Below are 17,459 nucleotides of genomic sequence, written 5' to 3' on the forward strand. Positions count from 1 at the left end.
CCACTCTTGAACAACAGACAGCGTCAGAAGCGTCTCACCTGGGCTAAAGACAAAAAGGACTGGACTGCTGCTGAGTGGTCCAAAGTTATGTTCTCTGATGAAAGTAAATTTTGCATTTCCTTTGGAAATCAGGGTCCCAGAGTCTGGAGGAAGAGAGGAGAGACACACAATCCACGTTGCTTGAGGTCCAGTGTAAAGTTTCCACAGTCAGTGATGGCTTGGGGTGCCATGTCATCTGCTGGTGTTGGTCCACTGTGTTTTCTGAGGTCCAAGGTCAATACAGCCGTATACCAGGAAGTTTTAGAGCACTTCATGCTTCCTGCTGCTGACCAACTTTATGGAGATGCAGATTTCATTTTCCAACAGGACTTGGCACCTGCACACAGTGCCAAAGCAACCAGTACCTGGTTTAAGGACCATGGTATCCCTGTTCGTAATTGGCCAGCAAACTCGCCTGAGTTTGCCAGACCCAACAATGCGGAAGAGCTGAAGGCCACTATCAGAGCAACCTGGGCTCTCATAACACCTGAGCAGTGCCACAGACTGATCGACTCCATGCCACGCCGCATTGCTGCAGTAATTCAGGCAAAAGGATCCCCAACTAAGTATTGAGTGCTGTACATGCTCATACTTTTCATGTTCATACTTTTCAGTTGGCCAAGATTTCTAAAAATCCTTTCTTTGTATTGGTCTTAAGTAATATTCTAATTTTCTGAGATACTGAATTTGGGATTTTCCTTAGTTGTCAGTTATAATCATCAAAATTAAAAGAAATAAACATTTGAAATATATCAGTCTGTGTGTAATGAATGAATATAATAGACAAGTTTCACTTTTTGAATGGAATTAGTGAAATAAATCAACTTTTTGATGATATTCTAATTATATGACCAGCACCTGTATATTCAGGTGTGAAGTGGTGTCATTACATTACAGTCATTTAGCAGACGCTTTTATCCAAAGCGACTTACAATTCAGAGTCTATCACATTTCTACACCGTAGGCACAACTACGGGAGCAATTTTGGGGTTAAGTGTCTTGCTCAAGGACACATCGACATGCGACCAGCAGAGCCGGAGCCGGGTATTGAACCACCGACCCTCTGATTGAAAGGCGGCCCTGCTACCCCCTTAGCCACAGTCGCCCCGCCAATTTTTGATGTCAATCAAAAAGCCACAATATTATATTTTTCTCATCTTCTAAAAAGATAAACTAGTGAGCATGGACTTTATCTGTGGTTATTAACACTTGTTTCAGCTCTATTCTCTCTGGTAACATCATTGTTGGACAGTGAACTTATGCGTTAGGATTCTGATCACACTGGACTCTCGGGTTATTTTCTGTGTCTTCATTTAGATGTGAGTGGGTACGTTTGCTCCATATAGGACATATTTTAAGCTGGGATGAATTCACCTATACAAGTCTGTCCAGTCTCGGACAAAGACGTAGGTCTCTCTGGTCATTTTTCTCTTCTGGAGGATGTCTTGTGGTTTGACTTTCACACCTAACATTATAATTTGTCCTGCTCTGCGATCTCTTTCCTCGTCTCTCCCCCGCGTGTCACGGTGTGTGTACATCTCACACGAGTCAGGACACTTGTCAGAATACCCATATTTGATTGGCTGAGCTGCATAACCTGATGTGATTTACAACGCATTGGTCGGAGTGTTTCCTGCACCGCTGAACAAGTGCCGTAAATGCTGGATAAACTGCGCCGGGTGAAATAGAAGCGCTACATCAAAATGTAATAATTCTCAACTATTTGTAGGTTTTAGGTCCTGGGTCCGGAAACAACCGCGGTGCGCCAGTTAGTGACCCCTGTTCGATACATGATGTTGCGGGAGTCTATTAGCATTACAAGGCATTAACGTCAAATACTGTTACAGTGTGTGAATAACTCTGCTGCATAAAAAATCCCCTTCAGAATAAAAGCACAAGATTTTTATTTTTTTCAGGCAAAGGCCCGCGACCCACCAGTTGAGAATCACTGACATAGGGGTTAGTTAGACAGACCCCTTCCATCACTGTTATATATGTGTGTATATATATATATATAACAGCAACCGGAGCCTCATGCTGCCCACTGGTGGCTTTAAAACGAGACGGCTTGTGCTCGATATATGTGATACAGTCATGTGCTACATCTTCTGGAGAACAAGCCAACATCTCGATACATCAGCCACTCCATACTGCAAAGTCTTTAAATCCTCAATTCATTAAGGACAAAACATGTTCACTCATGAATCAGCTTTATCCAATTATAAGAATTATTATATATGAATAAAATGGTCATTCTAGGCAGCAAATACAGTACACCATCAAATGATTATGCAAGTAAATAGAAAACATAGTCATTACAACTGTTGAATATACAGATGTTACAGTAATTAGAATCTTAAAGGTCACATGGGCTACTACGCTCTAACTCATTTCATTACATTGCAATAACCCCACCAACGTTTTCATGATCAACATTTTCTTTCTTCAACTCCATGGTGCTCCCTCAGGTCAAAAGAGTTCCTTCAGTCATGTATGTTAGTTTTCCACGGCCACACCTTCTGAATGTCTTCGTTGCTCTGGTGCTCAGGTACTGTGCCCGGCTGCCCAGTGACCCATTCACCCACTTGGCACCCAAGTGTAAAACTGCTGAGAGGCAGGACGAACGCTTCCAGTCCACACTCTACCTACCCATCAACTCCCCTCTGCGAGTCCCTGTTAAGGTGAGGAAGAACATCTATGTTTTAAGAATTTCAGTCATGGTCACGTCCTAAAGCAGGCGAGCCCTGACTGTTCAACACTTGAGTGATTTTGTCAGAATACACTAATACAGTGTATAATCCAGACACTTATTACCGTGCCACTGTCTTTACAGGGTCCGACAATGATCTGTGCCAGACTGGCAGAGAAAGCAGTCGCACTACTATGTTGCGAGAAACTACACAAAATAGGTAAAACCTCAAATGAAATGTTGCAGATGTATGAGTAGTAAAAAATATTCCCTGTCAACCACCATAGAACGTTCTCCTGCATATGTCTGACCTTGTTATTCTTGTTCTCTTCCTCCCAGGTGAGCTGGATGATCACCTGATGCCGGTGGGTAAGGAGACGGTGAAGTATGAGGAGGAGCTGGACCTCCACGATGAGGAGGAGACCAGCGTACCAGGCCGGCCCGGCTCCACCAAGAGGAGACAGTGCTACCCTAAAGCCGTAAGAAAGTCTCATCCGTTACAGCTCGAGTTCCCTGAAAGCAAAGCCAATGTACATACAATGTATGTCTATGGTTTGTTTAATGGGACAAACACACACTCAATAACATCCCGAGTGACTGCTTCCCGAGTCATGTCATGGAGACGAGCCATCCCATAGCAGCTGTCGCCGTGGCTTGTCGGAGTAGAAAAAGGGCCGAGCAGAAGCCTCCCAGGATGCATTGCTCACAGGCTTGCTGCCGAGCAATGCCAGAGACCAGTTTCGTAATACACAGAGACATCAGTTTTAAAACGCCGCCGTTTAGGGGGAGACTTTGAGGAAGGTCTACTCACATAGGAGGACGAGGAGACACTGAGTGAGGTAGCACCAGGAGTACAAATATTCAGCACTCATGGACTCTTCTCCATACAATTTAGTTAGAAGAAACGTGTGACAGTGTGTGCTTGTGCTGCTTTAATGACACAAGTCCGTGCTGCAATACAGGCGGAGAAGTTACAGCCATCCTCCGGTTAAAGCCCCCCCCGCGCTCGCTGCAGGTTGAGTCCCTAGCTTTGGTGTACCTGTAATGACGAGGTCACACGCAAAGCAAACTTTTTCGGGCGCATACTTGTTTTACTGATGCAGAACAAATGATGTACATGTCAATGAACAACAAGCAATTAGGAATGCTCTTCTAGAATAATTTGTTGTTCTTGTCCTCTTCAGATACCAGAGTGTCTACGGGACAGTTACGCTGTACCAGAGCAGACTTACTACCTATATGTGATCGGGATGGTCCTCACCACCCCTCTCCCTGATGAACTCAACTTCCGCAGGAGGAAGCTCTACCCACCGGAGGACACCACCAGGTGCTTCGGCATCCTGACTGCCAAACCCATACCTCGAGTACGCCACCTTTAACACCTTTCAGACCAGACTAACATGTTTTCACCTCCTTTATTCACTTATCCAAGGAAAGAAATGTCTTCAGTGTCGTCCTCTCATCATCGGTTATGGGTGGTGCTTTCCTTCTGTCCAGATCCCCCATTTTCCGGTGTACACCCGCTCGGGCGAGGTGACCATCTCCATCGAGCTGCAGAAGTCTGGCTTTGCGCTCACCACCGTTCAGCTCGACCTCATCACCCGCCTGCACCAGTACATCTTCTCCCACATCCTCCGCCTGGAGAAGCCGGCGCTGGAGTTCAAGCCCACACTGTCTGACTCGGCTTACTGCGTTCTACCTCTGAATGTCGGTGAGTAGAATCGCTCTCGGTCGAGCCCGGTGGATAGTTTTGTCCTGGCGTGTGCAGATGCTTATCAGTGTGTGCGCGCTCTCTCTCTCTCTCTCTCTCTCTCTCTGGCCGCTTCTTTGACTCCTTCAGTTGGGGACTCCCACACTCTAGATATGGACTTTATGTTCATGGAGGACATTGAGAAGTCTGAGGCCCGCACTGGCATTCCTACCACTCAGTACACCAAGCAGAACCCCTTCACCTTCAAGCTGGAGGACTACCAGGATGCTGTTATCATTCCAAGGTACCATGGTTACTTGTATAAATGCTCCTGATGTCACTGGTTTGAGCTACATAATGACTGCCTCACTCTCCCTCCCTCCCAGGTATCGTAACTTTGACCAGCCTCACCGCTTCTACGTTGCCGATGTGTACACAGACCTGACGCCGCTCAGTAAGTTTCCTTCGCCAGAGTACGAGACGTTTGCCGAGTACTACAAAACCAAGTACAACCTGGACCTGTCCAACCTGAACCAGCCGCTTCTGGACGTAGACCACACCTCCTCCAGGTCAGCAGCACCGGGATCCTGACACTTAGATATAGCTGTAAACCGCTGTTCATTTGGATGTTTTTATATAATTACACTTCAACAGGTGGGGTCCCATCGGCCCTGTGCGGCTTGTGGGTGTGACTTTTTTTGCCGCGGCATCACCATTGAAATCGATATAACCTATGCGTTTATGATTATATTGTTTACTAGAGCACAAGCAAAGTTCATCAGATTTGAAATGTAGTCCAGAAAATGTAGGGTGAAAATTCTTTTTTTCCTTTCATATCACAATATACCATCCATCCATCCATTTTCCACCGCTTATCCGGGGTCAGGTCGCGGTGGCAGCAGGTCAAGCAGGCTGACCCAGACCTCCCTCTCACCGGCAACATGTTCCAGCTCATTCTGGGGGATCCCGAGGCGTTCCCAGGCCAGCTGGGAGATGTAATCTCTCCAGCGTGTTCTGGGTCTTCCCCGGGGTCTCTTCCCAGTTGGATGTGCCTGGAAAACCTCCAGTGGGAGGCGTCCAGGAGGCATCCTAATTAGATGCCCGAACCACCTCAGCTGACTCCTTTCGACGCGAAGGAGTAGCGGCTCTACTCCAAGCTCCCTCCTGATGACCGAGCACCTTACCCTATCTCTAAGGCTGAGCCCGGCCACCCTACGGAGGAAACTCATTTCGGCCGCTTGTAGCCGCGACCTTGTCCTTTCGGTCACGACCCAGAGTTCGTGACCATAGGTGAGGGTAGGAACGTAGACCGAGTGGTAAATTGAGAGCTTTGCCTTCCGGCTCAGCTCCCTCTTCACCAAGACGGTCCAGTGCAGCGCCTGCTTTACTGCTGCAGCCGCACCGATCCGTCTGTCGATCTCCCGCTCCATCTTACCCTCACTCGTGAACAAGACCCCGAGATACTTGAACTCCTTTGCTTGAGGTAGGCACTCCGTCCCCACCTGCAGGGAGCAATCCACCGGTTTCCGGCAGAGAACCATGGCCTCAGATTTGGAGGTGCTAACTCTCATCCCCGCCGCTTCACACTCGGCTGCAAACCGCCCCAGTGCATGCTGGAGGTCACGATCCGAGGAGGCTAACAGGACCACATCATCTGCAAATAGCAGAGAGGCGATCCCGAGACCCCCGAGACTGACGTTCTCCGCCCCCAGGCTGCGCCTAGATATCCTGTCCATGAAAATCACGAACAGGACCGGTGACAAAGGGCAGCCCTGGCGGAGGCCAACACCCACCGGGAACGTGTCTGACTTATTGCCGAGAATGTGGACACAGCTCCTACTGCAGTCGTACAGAGACCGGATCGCCCGTTGTATAGGGTCCGGCACCCCATACTCCCGCAGCATCCCCCACAAGACCCCCCGAGGGACCCGGTCGAAAGCCTTCTCCAAGTCCACAAAGCACATGTAGACTGGTTGGGCAAACTCCCAGAACCCCTCCAGTAGTCTTGCGAGGGTAAAGAGCTGGTCCACTGTTCCACGGCCGGGACGGAATCCGCACTGCTCCTCTTGAATCTGAGGTTCAACAAGCGGTCGGAGCCTCCTTTCCAGCACCCTGGCATAAGCCTTCCCCGGGAGGCCGAGTAGTGTGATACCCCGGTAATTCGAGCACACTCTCCGGTCCCCCTTTTTGAAGATGGGAACCACCACCCCGGTCTGCCATTCCATGGGCACTGATCCCGACCCCCATGCGACATTGAAGAGGCGTGTCAGCCAGGACAGCCCAACTATGTCCAGCGCCTTCAGCATCTCAGGGCGGACCTCATCCACCCCCGGCGCCTTGCCATCAAGGAGCTTTTTAACTACCTCAGCGACCTCTGCCAGGGATATGGGTGAGCCTCCCCCTAGGTCCTCAGGCGCTGCCTCCTCTGCAGAGGACATGTTGGTCGGGTTTAGGAGTTCCTCAAAGTGCTCTTTCCACCGCCCGACAATGTCCTCCGTCCGGGTTAGCAGTTCCCCCCCCCCTGCTGAGAACAGCCTGGGGTAAGCCCTGCTTTCCCTTCCTGAGCCGTCGGATGGTTTGCCAGAACCTCCTTGAGGCCAACCGAAAGTCCTTCTCCATGGCCTCCCCGAACTCCTCCCATGCCCGAGTTTTAGCATTCGCGACCACCGCAGCTGCAGCCCTTCTGGCCTGCCGGTACCTGTCAGCTGCTTCAGGAGACCCCTGGGCCAACCAGGCCTTGAAGGTCTCCTTCTTCAGCTTGACGGCTTCCCTCACCTCCGGTGTCCACCACCGGGTTCTCGGGTTGCAGCCACGACAGGCACCGATGACCTTCCGGCCACAGCTCCTAGCGGCCGCGTCCACAATAGATACTCCGAACTGCTGTTTGGTGCATCAGCACAAACCACAGTCAGAGCCTTGCTCCCCGCAACCCGTAGGCGCGTGGAGGAGACCCTCTCGCTCTCCGGGGAGAACTCCAACACAGCGGCGCTCAGCCGGGGGCTCGTGAGTATCCCCACTCCCGCCCGGCGCCTCTCACCCTGGGCAACTCCAGAAAAGGACAAAGTCCAACCCCTCTCCAGGAGCTTGGTTCCAAAGCCAACGCTGTGTGTGGAGGTGAGTCCAACTATTTCTAGCTGGCATCGCTCCACCTCCTGCACCAGCTCCGGCTCTTTCTCCGCTAGCGAGGTGACGTTCCACGTCCCTAGAGCTAGTCTATGCTGCCGGCGATCGGCATGCCCGGGCCTCCCGCCCGACCCACCGCCCGGTCTGCATAGCACCCGACCCCGATGCTTGTCCCTGCGGGTGGTGGGTCCACAGGGTGGCTGCTCCATGGTGTTTATTCGGGCTGAGCCCGACCGGGCCCCATGGGCAAAGGCCCGGCCACCAGACGCTCGCCTACGAGCTCCCCTCCTGGGTCTGGCTCCGGGAGGGTGCCCCGGTTTCCCTGGTCCGGGCGAGGTGGCTGTAGTCCGTGGGCTAACTATCATAGGGGTTGTTTTGAACCGCTCTTAGTCTGGGCTCTCCCCTGAAACCTGTTTGCCTTGGGAGACCCTACCAGGGGCTAATGCCCCGGACAACATAGCTCCCAGGATCACTGAGCCACTCAAACTCCTCCACCACGATAAGGTGGCGATTCGCGGAGGAGATCACAATATACATCGCAATATCACAATAGAGATCACAATATACATCGCAGAAAAAATCATTGCAATTTCATTTTTTTTTTTCCAATATCTTGCCCTATGTTACAATGTGTTCAATGGAACTCCACCAATTGTACACATCAGCCTGTGTTTTACAGGGTTTTCAAGTAGTATAAAGCCTTAAGTGCTCAGAGGGAACTGTGTGAAATCTCATGAATGTCCTCAAGTGATGTCACTCAAGTCAATATTGGTTGGAGTCAGAAAGAAGTGATATAACCAGACCCTTGTAGCCTGCTGCTCATCTCTGCTACAGGCTAGTAGCATAACCACACCCGGATCTCCCACCAAGCTCCTCGCAGGCCAGTTGCATTGTGGGTAATTAAGAAGCCAGGTTTTGACAAGGGAGACAAGTGCAAGGAATAAATAACTCAATCCCTCTGGATCTGCACTGTTATAGGAGGTTTTCACAATACTTTGAGTCAGTCCTTGAAACTGAGTCTTCTCTTATATGATTAGCAAAAGCCAAATTTGTCATAAAGCCCCAGTGTACTGACAGCACGTTGTACATGTGTTGTGTTGGGACAGGCCTAAAGCCGAGGCGCTTGTTTTCTTTGTGCTCTCAGACTGAACCTGTTAACCCCTCGGCACCTGAACCAGAAGGGCAAAGCCCTGCCCCTCAGCAGTGCAGAGAAGAGGAAGGCCAAGTGGGAGAGTCTGCAGAACAAACAGGTAACGGTGCCTCTGTGGTGGTCACAAGGATGGCAGCACTGTGCTGGAAAACACAGCCCCCTCATTCATGTCAGTGAGTCCAATAACGCACCGCGTGTACACTGTAATTGTATAGAAGGGGTAAAAGTGATTTTTAGAGTTCTGTGGGTGTAATAAAGCGCTGTGCAGCGTTTTGATGTCTGATAAACCTTGATATTCGTGGATCTGTTAGTTACACCTTCCTGGTCTACATTTTCACCTGAATCAACACAAACCCCTCCATATAGCGCTCGCTCACACCGTGTTCACTGATCAGTGGGATTTAAATTTGTCAGCAACACCGAAGACGCATTCTAGTTTTCATCAGCCTGCCTGTCGTCATGCTTTTTTGATTTTTATGTCTCCTAAATACTTTGAGGCAGATGTCGTCATCTTTGATGTGTTCAGTTACCATGGTTACATGTGTTGTTCACGTGTATGTACGTGAAATGATGAAGCGAGGACCTTTTGGACAGACATGGGCATAAACTATAGATAATTCAGGTTTATTTCAAAAGTTGATTTTTATTTAGTTTTTGAGCCGTTTTCATCATTTTTAACAGTAGAAGCTATTAAATATGGTTTAATCATGTAATGTATGACTGCACAGATACAAATCTGGTTTAGTCATCACCTGAAAAGAAGCAGATGCAGTCCCTGTATGAACTTAGGGTTTTTTAGTCAAGTGGGAAAGGGGCTTCAGACACACCAAATCTAACAGCCACTAACATCTGGGCTTTTGTCTTCAGTGGGAAAGGTTGCAATCTGCATTCATCAGGGACAAATGACTCTGCAGTAGCCACGGGTATTAAACGGATAAAAAAACCTCGGTGGTTTGTTTCGTTTAAAATGTGACACACAAGAAAAAGTAAAGTCAGGCATACGCGTCTACTTTTAGTGGGTTTTCCCCACTTTAAAAAAAACATTTACGCTTGGTGGAAAAAGGGTATGTGTGAGTGTGACCACCTACAGAAATGAGTTTCAGCCACGTCACCTTCCATACAGTCTGTCCTGCAACAGTCCCTAAACTACTGTTGTGCTTGTCAGATCCTGGTTCCAGAGCTGTGTGCCATCCACCCCATCCCCGCCTCCCTGTGGAGGAAAGCAGTGTGTCTGCCCAGCATCCTCTACCGCCTCCACTGCCTTCTGACCGCCGAGGAGCTCCGAGCCCAGACAGCCAGTGAAGCCGGAGTGGGAGCCCGGACCCTGCCCCCTGACTTCAGGTCTCCGTCACATATATGACTTCCTAATGATACGTTCACTTATTCCATTTGCTGAATCAGAACTTTGCGTAATGAATGGAACAATGGCCTTACACTATATTACTCTACTGTAACACTGCAGTTCAATTGCACAGAAGTTATTTATGCATAATCTCCCACAGTGTTAGGATGAAACACATGAAGTACGCTGGTAGTACTGAAAGACACCTGCTTACTCTGTTAGAATGAATCAAGAGATGTCGCCGCTGGTGTGTATTGGTAAATACTAGGGGTGTAACAGTACCTATATTTGAATTGAACTGTTTGGGTCCCCCTGAGACCCAAACAGCTGTTAATATCTACTACTCGCACAAGCAGAACAGAAGTTCTGGAGTGCGAGTTTTACCTGGAACATGTTTTTGCAGCACACCAGTTGCTGTCAGCTTTTTGCTGAGTCGTAGCATTCTAGTTGGTTTACCTCGGTTTGCCGGGGTAAGGAAGCTCAATGGTACACAAATTGTGTGAAATGGTATGCCGAAAGTTAAACTGAAGTCGGTTATATATGTGGATACACTTCTAATATTCAATTTTACCAGAATGTGCTGATTAGAGAATCTTTTTATCACAGCTGCATATATGCGGGCCCACTCAATCGTAGACGACACAACTTTAAAGCATATAATTAAAGTGCTTAACCTTTTTTTAAAAAGGTTAACCTATTTTTTAGGCCTCTGCTCGAAAATTGCATACCCATACTAATAAGAGTATATCTCTGGAACCACAAGGTCTATGTGAATACGTTTGGTGTTATAATAAAGGGAACACTTGTGAGATTTGTTCAGACGTGTAAATATCAGTATATATGCTACTGGTTAAGAGTAAATGAAGATGGGACACAGCACAAATTGAAAAGTTTCAGGTTCGCCTAAAAAAGAAAAGCAATTTCAGGATTATTATCTCTTTGGAATGATGCAGCTGAATGTCTAAACCTCTCCCAAATCATAGCACAATATGTGAACAGTCTCTCTGCAAAGTCTGACTTTGATAAAGTGAAGCAGAACAAAATTAGAGAGGTTTTAGTACAGAGAGGTCAGGCGAGGTCTCCAAAATGGTCATTTTGGCACCACCTGTGCCATTTGAATTTCTCATGCACCAAACTATATATTTCACTTTTATATCACTAATGGTGTTCAATACATCCAAATACAGCAGTGTTGGCTTTATTTTGAAAGCCAGAATCCTCTCTGTGTCTCTCTGTGTCATATCTGTGTCTCTCTGAGTCCTCTGTGTCTCTCTGAGTCCTCTCTGAGTCCTCTCTGTGTCTCTCTGAATCCTCTCTGTGTCTCTCTGAATCCTCTCTGTGTCCTCTCTGTGTCCTCTCTGTGTCCTCTCTGAGTCCTCTCTGTGTCCTCTCTGTGTCCTCTCTGAGTCCTCTCTGTGTCTCTCTGAGTCCTCTCTGAGTCCTCTCTGTGTCTCTCTGAGTCCTCTCTGAGTCCTCTCTGAGTCCTCTCTGAGTCCTCTCTGCGTACTGGAGTTTTTCTCGATGTCAGCCCCCTGTGAGTACGTAGGGCTCTATCTCAGCAACCTATTGGTCGATTTCAGTGATTGACACCTCATTTGAAGCGTTGGAGCCAATAGAATTGAGCTATACCCACGAGGACGAGATCGACAGCACTGTTAGCCAATCAGAATCAACAAGGCGCCGTCTATCTTGAAGCGTAGGATCCGATATGCTGAAAGTCAAATCCTCACCCCTGCTCAGAACGGCCCCACTAAACGTCCGGAATGATTTGAGTGAGACACAAGATATACGTTGAACAGATATCAGTGTGGATTTGCGGGGAAAAATGCTTTTTCTTCGTAAGAAGAATTTGCTGACCGTAAAGCGATAAAGCGTTTTGTGTTGCTGCTGTTCGTTGGCTCATATCTCAGTGATGCTTTTGTGGAGAGAGATGTTACGAATATGTGTGGAATCTGCTTGCTTTTTGTCATCTCGGTTTGTTTGCTGGCATGTAGCTTCGATCGCTAGGTCCTGAAATGTGCTGGGTGAGCTCACTCCTGGCGAAATATGAATATGATATTTTGGTAATTCTTTTAGTTGGTGTTTGAGTTGTGTTTGGATCATGTAAAAACGGTTTACATATTCTTGTAGCCCAGGTTCCGTTGTTTAATTTGATGTGCAACATCATTATATTCCTTTGTGATAAGTGCATTGTTAGACACGCTGTATGCTAAACTTTCTCCCTAGCCCCCGGGGGGCCACTCGGGCTTAACAGGTTTTAAGCCCTGCTACATTCACTGTATAGTCTTATGATGGAGCATTACAGAAATACTTTACATTTATAACAGACATTTTAGTTATTTATTTTAGTTATTTATTGGCAATATGCCGGTATTTGATTGCCTTATCTGTTAAAGTAAGAATTATGGCCAATAAGCCGTTTAATGTTAATCATTTAAAAAAATAAATGAACAAAAAAACTTTTTTTCTGCATTTTCTTTGTTATCCTGTTGAGCAGTTTCCCAGCATCCTAATGTATAGATGGTGTGTGTGTGTGTGTGTGTGTGTGTGTGTGTGTGTGTGTGTGTGTGTGTGTGTGTGTGTGTGTGTGTGTGTGTGTGGGGTGGGCAGGTACCCAAACCTGGACTTTGGCTGGAAGAGATCCATCAACAGCAAAACGTTCATCTCCTGTCCTGACTCCGGCAGTGAGGACGACGAGGGTCACTGTACGCACCAAGAGACTGAGAGCCCTGACCCCGATCCCCTCACTCAGCCCAGTAGTCACCCCTCTTCCCAGCCCGAGCAGGGGCCCCAAGCAGCCCCCGAGCCCGGAGCAGCCACATGCACGAGGAACCTAACCAACGGCACTGCCCTATTCGCCGACTGTGATGACGACGGCCACCACGACGAGCACCTTCACCAACATGACAATTGCCAACGCTCCCAGCCCCGCTCCCCTGGGCTGCAGAGTCCTGAATCAATGCAAACCACTACCTCAGTTCCCGTGCAGCCCTCTCACGGCTCGAAGAAGCCCAGCTCCAGTCCTCCGCAGCCTAGTGATGAATGTACACCGGGGAGGACCTCACACCACGCATATAAAGCTACCTCAGTCTGCAGCCAGGCGGCCACGGGTCCAGACGCCTCCATAGCACCTACTCCTGATCCGACCGCTGTCCCCCAGCTCGAAGCCCAGACCGGAGACTCCCCCAAGAGCCTGGGGCCCAACCCGGGCCTCATCCTGCAGGCCTTGACCCTATCCAACGCCAGCGACGGCTTCAACCTGGAGCGGCTGGAGATGCTCGGAGACTCTTTCCTCAAGCACGCCATCACCACGTACCTGTTCTGCACCTACCCCGATGCTCACGAGGGGCGGCTTAGCTACATGCGCAGCAAGAAGGTGAGACAGTTCATGACTTATTATGAGGACGACAGAGTATCAAAAGTGAATTGACAGTTTGAAGACATTTTATTGCTTCTGTGAATGCTAAAGTTGTGTCGCAGTAGCTGATTGCAACAGTTTAGGAAAACATGCACACATAGCACACAATTTAAAAAATAAAAATGTAAAAATATATTCCAGTTAAAGCTGCTATTTCTTACACTGTTACATTGTTTTTCAGGAGCTTTCACCCTTATTTTGAGGCCTTCATCAGCGGAAGTTTGCTCATTTGTCATGGAGATTTCCTTCTTAGCTCACATGATCACGCTGAAACCATGGCAATGAAGCAAACTCCTCCCACTCTAGAAGTCCTCACTCTTTGGCTAAAAGCTCCAGAAAAACAGATTTGCGTATTTACAGAAGCGTTATCTTTCTTACTTGTTTGGGTGTATGCTTGCTTGTAATTTACAACTACACGCTGAAGGACAAGTGTGACATTTTCTGCATGTTCAGCTGACCCGCTGTGCACTGACTATTATCCTTCCAGTAGCACCTCCCCTTTATTGGAGTTAGTTGATTTATGAAAATGACAATTGAATGTTTTTCCATTATTAGTGACAAATATCCTTTGTCCGTGTCGATGTGTCCTTGAGCAAGACACTTAACCCCAACTGTCTCCCGTAGCAGTGCCTGTGGTGTGTGAATGTTAGATAGTCCTGATGGGCAGGTAGCACCTTACATAGTAGCTCCTCCCATCAGTGTATGAATGGGTGAATGTTGACATGTAGTGTAGGGGTGGGAATCACCAAAGGTCCCGCGATACGATATTATCACGATACTGCGATATTCTGAGTATTGCGATAACATAGGCCTATATTGCGATTCATTACTTTTTTTAACTTCAAATTATGTCCCCAAAGGAAAACTGTGTCAACATGTTTTATCTAATAAGATAAAGTTTTCAGTCTGTTCATCTCACTTTAATCATTTTCATTGCAGCAAAATAGGATTGTCAAGCAGACAGACTGACCAACAATGTCATAAATGTTGCATGAACCTGACAAACTGAACTGTTTGTATTACTACACAGTCCAACTTAACTAAATGCAAACGTGTGGACTCAGTATATGAACTATAACTTATATAAGTAGGATATTAGAGTTATATAACTCAGTATAACTTGCGATGCGTGGACGTCGAGGGCAGAGAGACAGTTATGCGCTGCACTCTCCCCATGAGCCTGGCTACTGTTGGCAGATTTTACCCCGTTGTGAGGCCAGATGTCTCTATCTTTGTTTTGACCAACTTCCTACCAATCACGCTGACCCGGGACCTTTGCTGACCTCACCAGAAAATAACTCGGCACCATCTAGTGGACTGAACGCTATACAAGTACAGTCCATTTACAGGTGAAAGCAGACTAATACTCAGTGCATCTTTTGATTGGTCAGCTCTTCTCGTTAGTTTCACTAAATATCCAGGAACCAATCACATTCGATGTGATGAAGTTATTGACGATGGCGTGCACAGGTCTCGACTCATCCTCTAACCCTCTCCTCTAGGTGAGTAACTGTAACCTGTACCGTCTGGGGAAGAAGAAGGGGCTCCCCAGCAGGATGGTGGTGTCCATCTTCGACCCCCCCGTGAACTGGCTGCCTCCTGGCTACGTGGTCAACCAGGACAAGAGCAGCACAGACAAACTGGACTCGGAGGAGGTTAGTGGCTTTCATGCTTCTTCTCCACTTTATACTGCACTGCAGAGGGAGGAAATAAGAATTAGCAGTGTGTGTGTGTAAGAGAATGCTTGTGCTTAGTGACTCACAAATGTAGCACGTTCATGCATTGATTTCTGTCATGGATCTTGTCAGTGTTATGTGTTCAGCCCACTAGAGGGCAGGCTTTCACCTTGTCAGGCAGCACATGTTTGAGTCTAGACTATAATATATTATAATAAATGTAAAAACAACATGTAGTGCTATTACACTAAGATGATGATGATTATAATATCTCAATGTAGCTCTTGGTACAACAAGGCAGCTTAATGTGACTAAAAGACAATTCCAGGTGAAGAATTCAGAGAAACATACAACATCTCAGTTTATCATAACTCACTGCATACACAGTCAATGACTACGGCCAAAAAGGCCTTGTTGTTCTGGAGGGTTCCTAACTGAGTGAAATGACCCGGACGTATCAAAGTGGCAGCCGTGATAAGAGCTGATCCAATTCTCTGACTGCTAAGGAAAGGTGCTCCAGTGCTTCCTTTCTTATCTCCTTTAGCAAAGGATACACTGGACCATCCTTTATGAAAGAAAAGAAGATAATGCCGCCCCACAATTCCTTGCGGCAGCAACTTCAAATATATTTCAAACGTCTCCTTGTCATTTACTGTAGAAAATTGTCTCTCGAACTCAGTATTCATATTGTGAATAAATGTTTTGCTGTTTGAATGATGAAAACTGTTGGATATTGTTAAGCTTTCAAAGTGACATTTGACATTTTAGTGACATTTGCATGTGACAAATAATTATTATGATTATAGACACCCCCAAAATGTAGCAGTCTAGGCTTTCAGGGGTCTGAAGTGTCAATCAACGGTATTTTGCACACTGACTGGTATCCTTATGAAGTGTAGGGATGAACGTTGTAACGATGATGATTGCATCCATCATCCAGGCCAAAGAGGAGCTTCTGGGCAATGGGCAGCCTGAAAATGATGATGATGAGGACGATGAGGAAGGCGAGGAAGGCGAGGAGGTGGACGAGGATAGTGAGCTGATGCTGAAGGACGAGCCAAAGGACGAAGTCAACATGGAGGACGATCTGGAGTACTACAAGGAGCACATCAAGTTCATCGACAACATGCTGTTGGGATCTGGTGCGTTCGGTAAGAAGATCTCGCTGAGTGGCTTCCCTCCCCCTCTCGCCCCGACCTCAAGCTCCTCCCCCGCCACGGAGTCTCCGTACGAGTGGAAGCCCCCCAAGAAGCCCCACCACACCACCGCAGCCCACTACCCCTCGGAGCCGGCGCCCAGCGCGCCCACCGCAGAGGAGTTCGACTACAGCTCGTGGGACGCCATGTGCTACCTGGACCCCAGTAAGGCCGGGGAGGAGGACGACTTCGTGGTGGGCTTTTGGAACCCGTCTGAGGAGAACTGCGGCGCAGAGCTCGGCAAGCAGTCGATCTCCTACGACCTGCACACGGAGCAGTGCATCGCCGACAAGAGCATTGCTGACTGTGTGGAGGCTCTGCTGGGCTGCTACTTGACCAGCTGTGGAGAGAGAGCAGCCCAGATGTTCCTCTGCTCACTAGGCCTCAAGGTAAACATGTACTTCATGATTCAGCAGTGGTACTTTCTACTAGAGTGGGGGCTAGTTCATGAGAGAGCAGGCATTTTATATGACTGGAGTGGAAACTCTCCAACATGACTTGACATCTTTGTGTAGGAAGTTTCACAGCTGTCACACAGGTATTAAGAGTTGTTTTTCGATGACATCAGGTGTTACCGTTGGAGAGAGGGACCCAGACTGGAACAGTGGGGCAGAGCTGTCAGATCACCGCCATCGACCTGTGCTACGGCTGGCTGAAGATCCCGCCCCGATGCCTGCTGGACCATCCAGATGCAGAGCGAACTCTCAACCACCTCATCTCCGGCTTCGAGAACTTCGAAAGAAAGATCAACTACACCTTTCAGAACAAGGCTTACCTTCTGCAAGCCTTCACCCACGCTTCCTACCATTACAACACCATCACAGGTCAGACTTCACCTCACAGCGTCAGTTTACTGTACAGTGTTTGGGGATTAGAAGTAGCATCTGGTTATGAAAACTGTTGCTGGTAAAGGATGTCAAGGCATTGAGACATGAATCTTTGTTTAGATATGTTATATGCCTGTCGATGGACGATGGCAAAAATCCCATCCATCCTGTCCACCCCTTGATCCATTTATACATCCACACATCCATCTATCCATTCATCCGTCTATCCATCCATCCATCTATCCACACATCCATCCGTCTATCCACACATCCATCCGTCTATCCACACATCCATCCGTCTATCCACAC

At 47.9% G+C, this 17,459-nt stretch overlaps 1 protein-coding gene across 1 annotated transcript in view; it reads left to right on the plus strand.

Annotated features, from left to right (window-relative positions):
* Positions 1-17,459, plus strand: part of dicer1 (dicer 1, ribonuclease type III) — a 31,193-nt gene that overhangs the window by 10,221 nt on the left and 3,513 nt on the right. Inside the window, exons 11-23 of the mRNA XM_031875867.1 lie at positions 2,588-2,720; positions 2,873-2,948; positions 3,068-3,207; positions 3,913-4,092; positions 4,226-4,439; positions 4,569-4,722; positions 4,805-4,987; positions 8,686-8,791; positions 9,857-10,032; positions 12,644-13,409; positions 14,954-15,106; positions 16,068-16,712; positions 16,892-17,147. Of these exons, the coding sequence (XP_031731727.1) occupies positions 2,588-2,720; positions 2,873-2,948; positions 3,068-3,207; positions 3,913-4,092; positions 4,226-4,439; positions 4,569-4,722; positions 4,805-4,987; positions 8,686-8,791; positions 9,857-10,032; positions 12,644-13,409; positions 14,954-15,106; positions 16,068-16,712; positions 16,892-17,147 (3,182 nt within the window). The remainder of the gene's footprint in view (positions 1-2,587; positions 2,721-2,872; positions 2,949-3,067; positions 3,208-3,912; positions 4,093-4,225; positions 4,440-4,568; positions 4,723-4,804; positions 4,988-8,685; positions 8,792-9,856; positions 10,033-12,643; positions 13,410-14,953; positions 15,107-16,067; positions 16,713-16,891; positions 17,148-17,459) is intronic.

Source organism: Anarrhichthys ocellatus, unplaced genomic scaffold (genome assembly GCF_004355925.1).
Source record: "Anarrhichthys ocellatus isolate YVR2014 unplaced genomic scaffold, GSC_Weel_1.0 scaffold98, whole genome shotgun sequence".
NCBI lineage: Eukaryota > Metazoa > Chordata > Actinopteri > Perciformes > Anarhichadidae > Anarrhichthys > Anarrhichthys ocellatus.